Raw genomic sequence first — 14,694 nt, 5'->3', positions numbered from 1 at the left:
AAAATACAGATGCTAAATTCTTAAACTACCTATTAACAGATGGAGTTATAAAAATCAATAAAATAGTTATATTTCTGTTTTACACAATTTTATTATATATGTACACATGTATGTATATATTAAACAAGATTTAATATAAAAATTATGTTCTATATTTTTCACTATGGCAATATGATAATGTATTATTGTCCAAAATGGTGGTTTTCCAAGGTTGCAGTCCATGACCTGCACCGTGAAATACATTTTGTATTGTTACGCAAGAGCACACAAGGCATACACATACACAGAACTCAAACAGTATCGCAAAAACAGTACTTATTCGTACTGCATGCAGTGCAGTTAGCTATTTTTCTATTTTGTTTCATTACTTTTGCCTTCTATTTTATTTTATAATGCCTGTTGCAACCCACAGGGTTTTTGGGTTGGAGGGGGGATTCTGTTGGAGCAAGAAATCAATGAAAGGCTAAAAATTTGGAGAAGTACATTCATCAGAGCTTAGAGTCAGAGCTGCTCAACTGTAGGTTCTTTGAGAAGGGAAATTCTCTTCACAGTGAGAAAGATGGGATGAACACGCACAGATGAAGAGAGAGTTAGACCTCACTTTGCAACTTTAAATGAGTGCCAGCTATTGGGACAATGGCACATTGTAACCAGAAGTAACAAATAAATTTGCAGAGATCAAAGAAATTTAGGAAGCAGAGAATTTTGGAGAATAGGAGAGACCAGCTGCCTCTTTTTTCAGAATGGGTTAAAAGGTGAGTTACAATAAATAAAACTACTTGATGTAGATCCTAGGGATCCTAGAGCACAGTACTGAACAGATGGTGTCTTCCCACTATCTGGCGGAAAATAGCCGGGTTTTACTATTGTCAGCATGCCTGGTTCTTGCAGCCCCATGATTATGACAATGCTCATTACACCCAGAGGTCTAGGATGCATAGGCCTGCTCTCACGCTCACCACAATTCTACCAGGTAGGTGCACCCACTTGACAGATGAGGAAACTGCTGGCAGATTAAGTAACTTCCCAGAGGTACATCACCAGCAGGCAGGAAAACTGCCACAGTGCAAACCCCACCCACCCATGCATGCCTCTAATTTCCACACCACACTGCTGTATCAAATCTGCTCTGGAATGCAAAGCCAGATGAGCACACACTTACTTAAATTATTTCAAAAGTAAAAATAAAAGGGCAGGTGGGGAGAAAAGGCAGAAAACTGTGCTTGAACAATTAAAAATATATATTAAAAAATTAAAAAAATAAAAATAAATAAAAGGGCACCAAGTGGGTATCCTCAGAAAGATCTCCTGTGATAAGATTTTAAGGACTTGCACTTTCTATCATCTTCTTTTGTTGATTAGAAATCTTTTTGGCTAGTACCTAATAACTAGGAAAAATGAGTCTGGGAAAAGTGAACTGCTAGGAACTGCCTGGCAGATATAAATTAATTTCTCTTTCCTCAAACAGGAGTGTAATGCAAAAACTATTTTCAAAGTAGATACTGATTCAGCTTTCAAGAATTCTTTTGAATTTAGAATTTTACCAAAACGATCTCTTTAGTTGCACAGAGGAAATAATGAACATTTTTTCCTAAAGTGTCATTGATGACTTTAAGACCCCATAGTTGGTGCAAATGCCTGGTTAGTGCTGTAAATTGAATGGATTTTCATTTCAGCAGGATGAAATCCTATAGTTCAGAACATGTTTTTATCATTTCTATTTCTGGATAGGGTGCCCTGTCCCTGAAAAGTCTGGTTTGTTCCTGGAAGAGTGAGACAATGTTTGCAGAATGTTTGCAGCCCTGCACACATGCTTGCCTTTTTGGTCCATGCATTTGCTTATAGGAGATTATAAGATTAAAGATATAGGTGGAGGCTCTTTTTCCCCTTCACATCGTTCTAAAAAGAAAGACTAAAAACTTATTGCTCTGTCTACCATTTGTCTAGGCTTTAGGGGTCAGACCACAGTGGCAGATGGTAGAGGGGATTTTGTCTAAAAAGGATAATTGTTCCCAATTCAAAACTTTGAACCCAGCCCTGGCTGATGTGGCTCAGTGGATTGAGCATGAGGCTACTAACCAAAGGTCGAGGTTTGATTTCTGGTCAGGGCACATGCCTGGGTTGCAGGACAGGTCCCCAGGTGGGGGCACATGAGAGGCAACCACTGATGTTTCTCTCCCACATTGATGTTTCCCTCCCTCTGTTTCTCCTTTCCTTCCACTCTATCTAAATAAAATATTTTTTTAAAAATAAATAGAAATAAATACAATCTTTAAAGCAGCCATACAAAAAAGACTTTGGACCCAAAGATAGAAGTCAGTCCTCCCCTCTTCCAGCCCAAAACCTGTCTCTTTTCTTGCCCCAGGATGACAGTCTTTGAGGTTCCATGGTAGGGTGATGCCAGGAGGTTCCTCATGATGAGGTTCCCATTAACCCTGGCCCCTGGAAGGCCTAACAACCATGACACTATGAACCTGTTAGTCAAATTTGGAATCCACTGCAAAGCAGTCTCTGTGTTATATATGTGTTATCTCTAAGCCTTCAGAAATGTGTTAGTAAACATTGCTTATTTTCCATTCTTTGGGAAATTAAGGGAGAATCCTCAGGAGATAAGTAGTAAAATTAAGTGAGACATCCTGGAGAAACCAGTTGAAAGGAGCAAGAGGTGGTAAGCTGAGCCCCACAGCAGAGCCACAGTGAGCCAAGGGCTGGGCCAAGATGGCTGCTGGTGGTGGTCAGATGTGGGACTTAAAATCACACTTGGGGGGTTCCTAGGAAAACGAGGACTTTTTAAAAATCACTTTCTAGTGTTCAATTACAGTTGACATACAATATTATATTAGTTTCAGGTATACACCCCAGTGATTGCACATATAACTTACTAAGTGATCATCCTGATAAATCTTGTACCCATCTGACACCACACATAGGTATTAGAATATTATTGACTATATTCCCTATGTTGTACTCTATGTCCCTATGACTATCCTGTAACAACCAATTTGTAGTTCTTAATCCCTTCACCTTTTGTGCCCATCCCTATAGCCATCCCCTCCCATCTGGCAAGTGTCAAAGTGTTCTCTGTATCTATGAGTCTGTTTCTGTTCTGCTTATTTGTTTACTTTGTTTTTGGATTCAATTGTTGATAACTATGTATTTATTGCCATTATATTGTTCATATGTTTATCTTTGTTTCTTCTTAAATAAGACTCTTTAACATTTCATATAATATTGGTTTGGTGGTGATAAACTACTTTAGCTTTTTTGACTGGGAAGCTTTTTATACTTCTTTCTAAACAATAGCTTTGCTGGGTAGAGTAATTTTGGTTGTGCGTCCTTGCTTTTCATTACTTTGAATATTTCTTGCCAAAATCCTTTCTGGTGTGCAAAGTTTCTGTTGGGAAATCAGTTTACAGTCTTACGGGAGCTTCCTTGTAGGTAGGTTATTTTCTCTTGATGCTTTTAAGATTCTTTGTCTTTAACCTTGTGCATTTCAATTATGACGTGTCTTGGAGTGGGCCTCTTTGGGTTTATCTTGTTTGGGACTCTGCACATCCTGGACATGTCCATCTGTTTCCCTCACCAGGTTAGGGAAGTTTTCTGTCATTATTTTTCAAATAGGTTTTCATTTCCTTGCTCTTTCTCTTCTCTTTCTGGTGCCTCCATGATGCTAATGTTGGTACGCTTGAAGTTGTCTGAGAGACTTTTTACACCATCCTCATTTTTAAGAATTCCTTTTTCTTTATGCCATTCTGATTGTGTGTTTTTTGCTTCCTTATATTCTTGGCTTCATCTACTCTGCTGTTGATTCCATGTAAGTTATTCTATATCTCATTTAGTGTATCTTTCATTTCTGACTGGATCTTTTTTTTATGCTGGTGAGGTCCTCACTAAGTCCTTTGAGCATTTTTATAACCAGTGTTTTGCACTCTGCTTGTCTCCATTTGTTTAGTTCTTTTTCTGGACTTTTGTCCTGTTCTTTCATTTGGACATGTTTCTTTGTCTCCTCATTTTGGTAGCCTCCTTGTTTTTGTTTCTGTATATTAAGTAGAGCTGGTATGTCTCCTAGTCTTTATAGAGTGGCTTAATGTAGTAGGTGTCCCATAGGGTCCAGTGGCACAGGCTCCCCATTCACCTGAGCTGGACACTCCAGGTCTGCCCCTGTCTCTCATGTGGGCTATGTACACCATCCTGTTGTAGTTGAGCCTTGATTATGTTAGCACATCAATATGAGGGACTTCCCCCAGGCTGATAGGCTACAAGGACTGGCTGTGACCACTGTGGAGGATAAGCTATGCAGGGGCCCACCCCACAGAGCAGTACTTACTTCAGTGGGGCTCTGGTGCTCACTGAATCTGTCCCCTGAGTGTGTCGCTTATGGTTGGGTGGCACTGTGACATGGTCTGAAGCTGTCCACTGGGTGCTTTGGCTTTGGGGCCTCCCAGGAGGTGCAGGCTAAAGTCAGCTGTTACCTGTATTCTGCCCTGGGCCAGCTGGCATGAGCTACAAAGCAATCTGCAGATGGCTGCTATTTATGCAGGACTGGGAGGTGCCCCAGAGAAGCCAAGCTGCAAAGGAAGCCCAAGGCCGGCTGCTGCTAGTTCTGGGCCTGGGGCCACTTAGAGAGAGGTATGAAGCCAACTTGTTTGAGAGATCTTAGAAAAGTCTGAAGAATGAACCAAGACAGGCCATTCTTATGGAAAAGCCGCTGGAAATAGTGTGGGTGGGCCCACAAGTTGGGTGGAACGTGGCCTCAGAACCACAAGGGTGAGTGAATAGTGATAGGTTGGTGGAGACCCAGATATGGCTTCTGCCTTCCCACTCTGAGGGAGAAAGGCTCAGAAATGGAACAATGGCCTCTGCCAGCACTTCTGTCTGGGAGAAAGTTGCCCTTCTAGCCCTCATCCTGAGGCCAGAGAATTTAGTTCCTCCCTGTATGTCCCTGGTGCCTTTTAAGATGCTGCCCCAGCATTAGAGCTCAGAGGTAGTGAGTCTGAGTAAGTCTGGGTGCAGGCTCTTTAAAGAGGAACTGACTGGAACTCCAGAGCCCTCCTCACCCAGCCACAATCTCTGCTTGTTTCAACAACAACAAGTTATGAGGATGTCTCTTCCTAACACTGCAACCCTGGGAGAGGTAACTTGGTGTGAGGCTGGGACCCCTTGCTCCATATGGGGGACCTCTGCAGCCAAGATATCCCTCCCAATTTTTATCCACCATACACAGGTGTAGGGCCAGCCTGTTCTGCATCTCAGCCCTTTCTACCAGTCATGTGGCTCCTTCTTTATAGCCTTAGTTTTGAGACTTCTGCTCAGCTAGATTTTGGATGGTTCTGAATGATGGTTTTTCTATAGTTTACTTGTAGTTTTAATGTGGTTATGGGAGGATTTGAGAACTGCATTTACCTGTGCTGCTACCTTGACTGGAAGTATGGACTTTCAAGAACACCTTACACAGAGGCAATCACATTTGACTAGTCGAGCTTAGTGGCTTTAAAAATTGAAGTGCTGTCACATGGACTAGAGTTACATTCTACCTAAGTTCATCTCTAGTGTGCTGTGGGTACCAGAAGGAGTGCAAGCACCTCTTTGTAAGCAATTTGTAATGTCCCCAATAAGTTATTCCTAAATTATGTTCTGTGGAACATTAGTTCTGCAGCATATTAATAGGTGCTACATACAAGAGGTTTCTATAGTTAAATAAATTTGGGAAAAATTGAGATAAGGAAAATCAAGCAAGCTTATCAGGATTTCTCAGAACCTTTATATACTAATGTGAATTGTGAAGCTCTCAGAAGGGTAGATAAAAATATAACTTTTTGAAAACATTATGTGACTTTTAAATTTTATTTTTTGAGCACATAAGCAAGGCCTACTGCTCTGAAAAGTATATTTCTGGGGGAAAAAACCACTTTGGAAAATAGTGTGATCTCTTAAGATGCCAATATTTAAATTGGCATTTTAAATATTGATAACTAAAAGATAACTAAACTCATTTTCATTGGAAGTGATTGAGCTAAAAACACCTTTTTACGCCTTCTAACACCCCCAATTTTATGTCCCTAGGTAGACCTGTGTAATTGATTATTTTATTTAAAAATATTGTAAATAAATAAAATCAACCAATCTGGTGTTCTAAAGATATTATCTTAGCAAAATACCTTAAGATACCAAATATGTTGATTTAAATATTTGGGCAACTTCAGTTTCATTACATTTATTTTAAAACCAGCATTACCATAAATCAGTTACTTTTTCTAAAACTCAAGGTAACTTTTAAAAAGAAATCTACCATCTACAATAAAAGAACAAAGTTTATGAGTATGTGAAATGAGCACTTTATTACTCCACAGATACTTGGAAGTGAGTACATTTAAGGGCCTATTGTCGTTTTACTTTCTAAATATGAACATTCTCTTCACTCCATACCCAAGTCAAACATGCTTTTAACCCAGAGGCATTTTCAGTCTTTCTTTGTAACTTCATTTCTGTCTACTGTCAGCCTCTTACCTGCCCTCTTACTTCACTTCAGAGACACCCTTACCATCTCTTAAGGGTCTCTGACTCATTTAGCTTTTAGCACTAGTAAAGATTCTACGGCTGCTCTGTCACCCAGTCTTACTGGCAGCAGCTCCTAACACTTTTGTTCATTTACTTATTTTTTCCTATTTTGATTCTTAAATCAGCTTCTTTTCTGTATAGATTTATTTCCCCAATGTAGGCATAGTGTATCAATTTCTTTTAAATCCCAAATTAATTTTGATGAAATAAAATAGTCTTAAAACTGCCCTAGTATAAAGGATTACTACATGACAAGAACAGTTGATGTTATTATTGTAAAGAGAACCCTCTAAAAGCAATCTCCATTTAAATGTTAAGTTAAATCTCAGCTACACCTAACTCAAAACTATACTCAACCTGACCTGACAAAAGGAACCTCCTGGGGCCGATTGAATTAAGGATCTTGAGAAGGGGAGATTATCTCACTATCTGGGTGGGTCTAATGTAGTCACAAGGGGCCTTAGAAGAGGTTTGCCAGGAGAGGCAGAGAGAGAGATGTGAGGATGCTTTGCTGCTGGCTCAGACCAGGAAAGGGTCAGGAGCCAGGGAATGCAGGAGGCCTCTAGAAGCTGGAAACAGATTCTCCCTTAGAGTCCCCAGAAGGAACCAGCTCTGCCAACAGCCAATGAGACTGATTTTTCCGAGCTCCAGGACTGCAAGAGAATAAATTTGTGTTGCTTTAAGCTAGTGTTTAAGTTTGTGGTAATTTGTAACAGCTGTAATAGGAAACTAATACAATAAATTATACCTCAACAAAACTGACTTTGAGAAAAAGAAGATAATGGAATATATTTAGTATAATAGTGAATAAAAGTGTGGTTTGGCTAAAGCAACAGTCCTGGGTTGGAGACAGGACTATGACATTTGCTCACTATGTAATCTCAGACATGTTAATTTACTGTTTTGGAGTATGTTATCATCTGTAAAGTATTTCCAATAATACCTCCTAGAAATTATTGTGCAGATTCAAAAATATAACTTATATAAAACACTTAGCTCATTCCTAACACTTCATATACTCTCAATAAATGGTAGCTATCATTTTATAGAAAGTATCTGAATTACTAAGTATCATGGGAAATTTTTATGTTAGAATATGTCAAAAATACAATAGATTTTTTCAGTAACCTCCAAGCATACTATGGTGGCTATATATATATATATATATATATATGGAAGGAATCCAAATAATCATTTTTATAGAATGAATATGGAATATATATATAAAATATTATGGAATATATGTAATTACATATATGTGTGTATGTGTGTGTATATATACTTGTATGTAAAAATTATCTCTGAGAATAGTTCTAGGTTACTGCTTTTAACTAGTGGATTATAAAAATTATTAGTCTGAGATATGTCATATCCTTTAAGCAAAACAGCTTCTGAATCTAAATCTCTATTTGTATATAATGAACATCTGTCTGACCTGATTTTCAGACCCTTTCTGGGGCTCCATGTAGGGAACTGGATCATTGTATGTTCTTGCATTTGTGTCGATGAATTTAGCATAATATACTCGTCCTCTCCTGACACATGGTTTTGATTGTGGTGTATTTGTTGCAGGTTCTTTTTCACATTTGAATTCTTGTTTTTTTTCAGTCACATATACTACACCAGCATCTTCTATTGTATGTGGTCTGAAAAACAGAATTAAGTAGTAAATTATCCCCAATCAGCATTTCAGTCCTGGGAGTCACCACTGCACAGGGTACCTTCCCGCTCTGAGTCATCTGAGATAAAAGGATTTGTGTTGCTGACTACTCAGGACAGGCTGCCAGGGCACAGGCTCTCACTTGCCTGGAGTAAAGAAGTACTGAATGGATCATGCTTACAAATCATGTTTGCACTATTTCTTCGTGTGGCCATCACATAATCTGAACTCATTTTTAGAAGTTAGTTACCTAGTCGATTCCGCTATCTGGAAGAGGACAACTATTTAATTTTAAAAGCCCACCTGGCAAACTTATAAAAGCTACCGAATGACCACTACTATTTATCAAGAAAAGACCACCATGCACACGACAGAACAATTCAATTTCTTATCATTTTTTACTTCTGGCAACGACACTATATAAAAAAACGAAAGTTACTGAATTCTTTCAAATGTTAAAGAAATGCTTAGACATACATAGTGTATGGAATTTTCTCCTTTTAAATAAGGAGTAATAGACATTGTAAATGAGAGTACTTTAAATGTCATATACTTGAAAAGTAAAGGTAAGAATGAAGTATGTGAATTAGGATACTTTCACATAGAAGCTTTTAAAATCAAAGCCCTGGCCCATGAAAGGTAAGTGAATATGAGTCCAAATTTATAGGGAAAGTGAATGATTCTGTTTAGCATTATACATGGCCCCTACCTTACTTCAAACCAAAGACAGCTCCGTCTCCTTTATCAAGTCCTTTTTCAATTAGAAGCCTTAAATGGCTCCCCATTGCATTTACAGGGAAATCCTGTCTTCTCATCACAGTGTGACCCTGCTCCAGCTAACGTCTTCAGTTGTGCTCAGGCCTCTCTCCCCTCACTCCTCCAGCCACCTCCGCCGCTTCTTTCAGCACCAGTCTCTGTCCCCTCAGGCATTTGCACGTACCGCCTGCCTCTGCCTGGACTGGCTGTTCCCAGTGCCCTGCACAGCTGGCTCACTAACATTGACATGGCAGCTTAAAAGTCATCTCAGGTGCCTTTCTTGGGTTTCCCCTTTCTGACCCCACGTAGTCTTTATTTTAGTATTTCCTTCATTTTTTCATAACACCACAATTAATCATTTATGTACCTACTTTTTGTTTACTTGTTTTTGGTAAGCACTAATCAGTAAGTTCCATAAGGCAAAGATCATGTTTCATTCATCATTAGGTACCCGCCATCCGGACATTATGTATTTATATCCAGAGCCATTATAATATTTACTATCACTAGTGAATCTCCCGGAATTGGTTGTACTCTGGCTTTGTTTTAGCTGTACACTCTCAGCCCTTACTCTAAAGCACACACAGACGACTTTCAGTTTCCCTGGAGCTTAGCTTCCTGCATCCCAACAAAAATTGCTCTGTAAAGGATTTGAAAAATGGATTACTGGTAAAGTGTAAAGAACTTCTAAGGCTTTTTCTATTACCTTTCCAGAGATATTACCTTTACTATTTATTTAAAGATTGTGATTGATTCATCACTGATTTTCTGACATTAGTTTTTTTCAAATGCTTCCCATAGTTATAACCTAGCAATACGCTTGGACTGGAATCGGGTCCTTGGAGGAAAGGACTGTGGCTATCTGCTTGCATTCGTAAGCATTCATCAATTAAGTATTCATGGCGTATAACTATACATAAATGGGAAATATGATTCTATAGTAATCTTTTACTGGAAAGAAAAGACAGTGAAAATACTAATGGGCTGGAAGTACATCAGACCTGGGCTGGAATTGCAGCCCTGCCATTTACCCTCTGAGCCTTGGTTTCCTCAGTTGCAGAATAAGGACAATGATACCTATTGCAAGAGATGTATGAATAACATTGAATAACTCATTCCTTCAACAAATATTTATTGAGGTATGAGTTTTGAGGCACTGAACATAGAGGAGTGACCAAACCAAAATTCCTGCGTTCACGTTCACAGAGCTTACATTCTAGTGGGGAAGGCAGATAAGAAATAATAAGTAAAACATGTGCAGGCAGTCCTCGGAGATGGTGCCTGTTTGATTCCGGAGCATCACAATAAAGCAAGTATCACGATAAAACAAGCATCTCAATGAAGATAATGTAGTCTTTTTGCTGGTGGAAGGTCTTGCCCTCAATTTGTAAGGAGTGCAGCATCTGTGGAACGCAGTAAAGTGGAGCAGAATGAACCGAGGAGTGCCTGCATCCTGTTAGATGGTGTCAAGTGCTGAGGATGGTGACAAGGCAGGAAATGGGGGAAAAGGTGTGCACGACTGTGGGAGGCAGGTGGAACCTCAGATACAGTGACAATTGAAAATGATAGGTGGGTACTGGGGCAGAGAACTGCAGCAGAGTGAACTATAATGGCCAAAGCTCCGCAGCAGAAGTGCACCTGTCCTCAGAATGGTGCCTCTCAAAGCGTGGTCCTTACAGTAGCAACATTGGCATCAACTGTCAGCTTGTTAGAAATATAATTCATAGGGCCCATCCCAACCTACTAAAACATAATCTCTGGGACAGGTTCCCAGGAAACTGTTTTAGCCAGCTCTCCGGGTGATTCTTACATACGTGAGAACCCCTGACAGAGTGACAAAAATATAGGATTTGGAGGCAGTTACTACTGGCTCCACGTCACAACAAGCTTGATTCAATCATTCTTAAAATTGAGGGTACATCAGAATCACCTGAAGGCCATGACCAAACCCAGATTATTGTACCCCGCTCTCAGTTTCTGATTCGGTACATCTGTGCTGGGGAGCTTGCAGGAGGTGCGTGTCTAGGAGGTTCCCGGTTGGTACTGGTCTGGGACCACACCCTGACAGTCTCTGACAGCCAGGCGGCCTGTGTGCTGGTGCAGAGTGGAGTCAGAGTGCAAGTAGCAGCTAAGGCCAAGTCAGGGAAAAGGGGCGTGGTGCGTAGGCCCCTAACCATGTCGGAGCCTTAGCTTTTACTCTGCAGTGGCCAATGGAGAGGAGTGATCTAATTTATGTTGTAAAAAGACCACTTGGAATGCTTTGATGAGAAGCTGCAGAGAAACAAGGAGAGCAAGCAGCAAGGCTATTGTGGTATGCAGGTAAGAGACGCTAGTACTTGGACCAGGATGGGGACCATAGTGTAAGGCATTAACCGTGGTGAATTCTGGTTAAAATAAAAGGTAAAGCCTACAGAATTTGCTAACAAATCAGATGTGGTGTGTGAGAAGAGTGAGCGATTCAAGATGACCAAGAATTTTAGGCTAGACAATACCTGTAATGGATCTGAATACAGTAGGTGTCCAGTAAACAGTGCCCAAAAAAACAGTTTTAAAAAGTATCTCTGAAGTGCTCAACCACTAGAAATGAGAGGGAAGTGGGGGATCGGAAGAGGAAAAATCCTGATAGTCTGAGGACCCACCCCTCAGTTCTCACTCAACCTTCTCTCCAGGAGGAAAATATTGTTTTGGAAGGAGAACTAGAAAACCAACCCCCTGCACTTACTGCTGCTTATCATGCTTTCCCTCCATCGGTTCCTAAGACCTGACGCGAGGCAGCGAGGAGCGTCAAGGATGACCAGGGACTAAGCCCTGCCAGGAAACGGGCGCCCAGGGAACTTCGATTGTGACTCACACGTTGCTAAGCGACAGCGGCCCACTGGAGATTGGCCTCGGAACGCAGCTTGGGGGCGGTCCGGAGCACGCAGGCGCAGTAACCGGCTCTGGCTCCAGGGTTAGCTGGCTCCTCTGTGCTGTGCTGTGCTGTGCAGCGAGGCGGGCGGGGGCGGCTGACCGGATCTCTCGGCATGCTTCCCAGATCTACTCCAAGCTGAACACCCTGCGTTTGAACTTGGCCTTTCTGCTATCTGGACGGGAAGGGTATTTGTCAGGACCCACCTTATCCTTGGGGATCAGCGAGGGACCATTTTGGAACCTCCCTGTAGCCCTCACCCCTAGCCTCTGGGGGCAGTGCTGCTAGTGTCCCAGTCCCCCTCAGCGCCCAAACACTAGAGCCTGGCAGGATGTCGCCCAGTGCTGCCCGCAGCTGCGGGAGCTGACTGCAAAAGTGCAAGCAAGGCAGAAGAGAAACTTGTTTTCCCGTGAATCATTAAGCACTGTGCAAGTCATGATTCGCTGCTCCTGGGGGGCCTAGTCTTTGCAGGAGAACACTTGGCTGTCACAGTTCACGATTTCTGACAAATCCTCCTTCCCCGGCCCTGCGGCAAGCGTTGAAACAGCAAGGGAACACTCAGGTCTTGCAAATGAGACTCCCCGCGGTGTGTGCATCTGCTCCAACCCGAGCCAGGTTCAGAATCTGGCCAACGGGACTGGAGGCTCAGGCAGAGGGTTGGTGCTTGTTCGTGCAGCACTTATCCAAAAGAGCAAGCTCTGGGGAAAAGCAGTTGATGACTTGCGTCCACCTTCTGGTCCTGGAATTTCTTACCTCATTTCACCATTGCCTCCCCATTTCCACTACCTGAGCCAAATGTCTTTGGCTTCAACTCATGCATTTCCCTGGATAATGGGAGAAGAAAAATCTGTATTGAGTTGAATTTCTGCTATGTATGGGCTATGTGTGTGCAGATGTTTTGTAACCTGGATTCAGTATTAGTATGTCTTTACACTTACCTTGACCAAATGTGGGAGAATGGAGGTTGGTCATAGGACTTGTACATATGTGAGAAATCCTATGAGGAAGAAGAGTACATGAATAGAAGTTTGACAGCTAGTTACCTGTACTCCTGAGCTGGTAAAAAGACTGAAATGTGTGTGAATATGTGGTTATGTATATGTGTGTTTGGGGGGTAAGGAGTGGGTGGGTGAATATATATGAAGACTGTCTTAAACACCATATACAGTTATTTCTCAGTTTCCCCGGGGGAGTAGTTCCAGGACCTCTGCAGATACCGAAGTCTAAGAATACTCAAGTAAATCCCTTATATAAAATGGCATCATATTTACCTATAACCTCGCACATCCTCCCAGATGCTTAAAATCACTTCTAGATTACTTATAATATTTAATACAATGTAAATACTATGAAAATAGTTGTTATACTGCATTGTTTAGGGAATAATGACAAAACAGGTCTACATGTTCAGTACAGATGCAACCTTCATGGCCTAACTACATAGTGCCCATCAGCAAAACATTTTTTAAAAATATTTTTTGTGTGCCCTGGCTGGCATAGCTCAGTGGACTGAGCTCGGGCTGTGAACCAAAGTGTCGCAGGTTCGATTCCCAGCCAGGATACATGCTTGGGTTGCAGGCCATAACCCCCAGCAACTGCACATTGATGTTTCTCTCTCTCTCTCTCTGTCTCCCTCCCTTCCCTCTCTAAAAGTGAATAAATTAAAAAAAAAACCTTAAAAATATTTTTTGTCAGAACAAGTATAAAGGACACATGGATAAAAACAAGGGAGGTGGAAATGGGAGGGAGGTGGCCAGGGCTGGGGGGATGGGCTGGGATGGGAGTAAAAGTTAGAAAACTGTACTTGAACAACAATTAAAATAAAAAAAAACGAAAAAATATTTTTTTGTCCGCAGTTGGTTGAATTCTTGGATGAGAAACCAGGGAATACAGAGGGCTGACTCTGCTTATCTGATTTTATCCTAACCATCATATTGTGACTGGGGGCATATGCCTTGGGAGTCGTTAGCGTTTGAGTCCTGGCTCTGCCACTTCGGAGCTGTTTCTCTTGGGCAAATGATCCAACCTCTGTGAGCCTCAAGTTCTTCATCCACAAAACGGGAAAAGTGCCTGGGGTGTTGTGAGGTGTAGATGATTTAATACAGGCAGGATATTGAAAGGAGTGCCAGATACCTGTAACTCCTTGGTCGTTATTAGCTACTCTTTATTGAGCAATTTGGTCTTCATATGTTACCACATGTCTTAAGGCTTAGTCACCAATCTCATCATTCCCTTTATTTCTATTCCAACCTTTACCAATCTCTTAAGCTCCTAAAAACACTCATTATCAGGGGCACTCCCAAATGCCTGATAAGAAGAAATGAGGACATTTCTCAACTTTCTCCCTCTTAAAACAAACTCACCTGCAGCCATACAGAATGATAGTTGTTCACTTCTACTTTGAGTCATGTAGTATTACTCTAAAATGTAAGTATATTTATGTCAATCTCTTTCCAACTGTGAGGCAGTTTATACATGCATATATTTATTAAAATATAGAAGGAACATTAAAAAATTATGCCTATCTCAATTGTGACCACAAGGAAGTCACAATTTTTATATGAATACAAGTCAGACACACAGGAAAAATTTCTGATCAGCAATGATAACAGCATCATATTATTGATAGTCACAAGTATTAAATTTCAGTAGTAATAATACAATATTATAAAAATAAGCTGATTATTTACTATTGGTACATCCTCTGCAAAATAATGTAGATTTTACAATAAGTACTGACTTTGTATTGGATAGAAAAAGCCGTGCACTGCTGTTAGTTTTTTCCACTACTGGCTAGCTAATCTCACCTGGG

General features: G+C 40.9%; 1 protein-coding gene across 1 annotated transcript in view; it reads right to left on the bottom strand.

Moving 5' to 3' along the window:
• C6H2orf73 (chromosome 6 C2orf73 homolog) overlaps positions 1-11,876 on the bottom strand; it is a 31,042-nt gene extending 19,166 nt beyond the window's left edge. Inside the window, exons 1-2 of the mRNA XM_028514322.2 lie at positions 11,697-11,876; positions 7,994-8,204 (exon numbers count right to left, since the gene is read on the bottom strand). Coding sequence (XP_028370123.1) covers positions 7,994-8,204; positions 11,697-11,722 — 237 coding nt within the window. The 5' untranslated portion in view covers positions 11,723-11,876. The remainder of the gene's footprint in view (positions 1-7,993; positions 8,205-11,696) is intronic.
• Positions 11,877-14,694: the final 2,818 nt, after the last annotated feature.

The sequence above is a fragment of the Phyllostomus discolor genome, chromosome 6 (assembly GCF_004126475.2).
Source record: "Phyllostomus discolor isolate MPI-MPIP mPhyDis1 chromosome 6, mPhyDis1.pri.v3, whole genome shotgun sequence".
Taxonomy (NCBI): Eukaryota; Metazoa; Chordata; class Mammalia; order Chiroptera; family Phyllostomidae; genus Phyllostomus; species Phyllostomus discolor.
The sequence above is the reverse complement of the archived record's forward strand: the minus strand, read 5'-3'. Positions and strand labels throughout refer to the sequence as shown.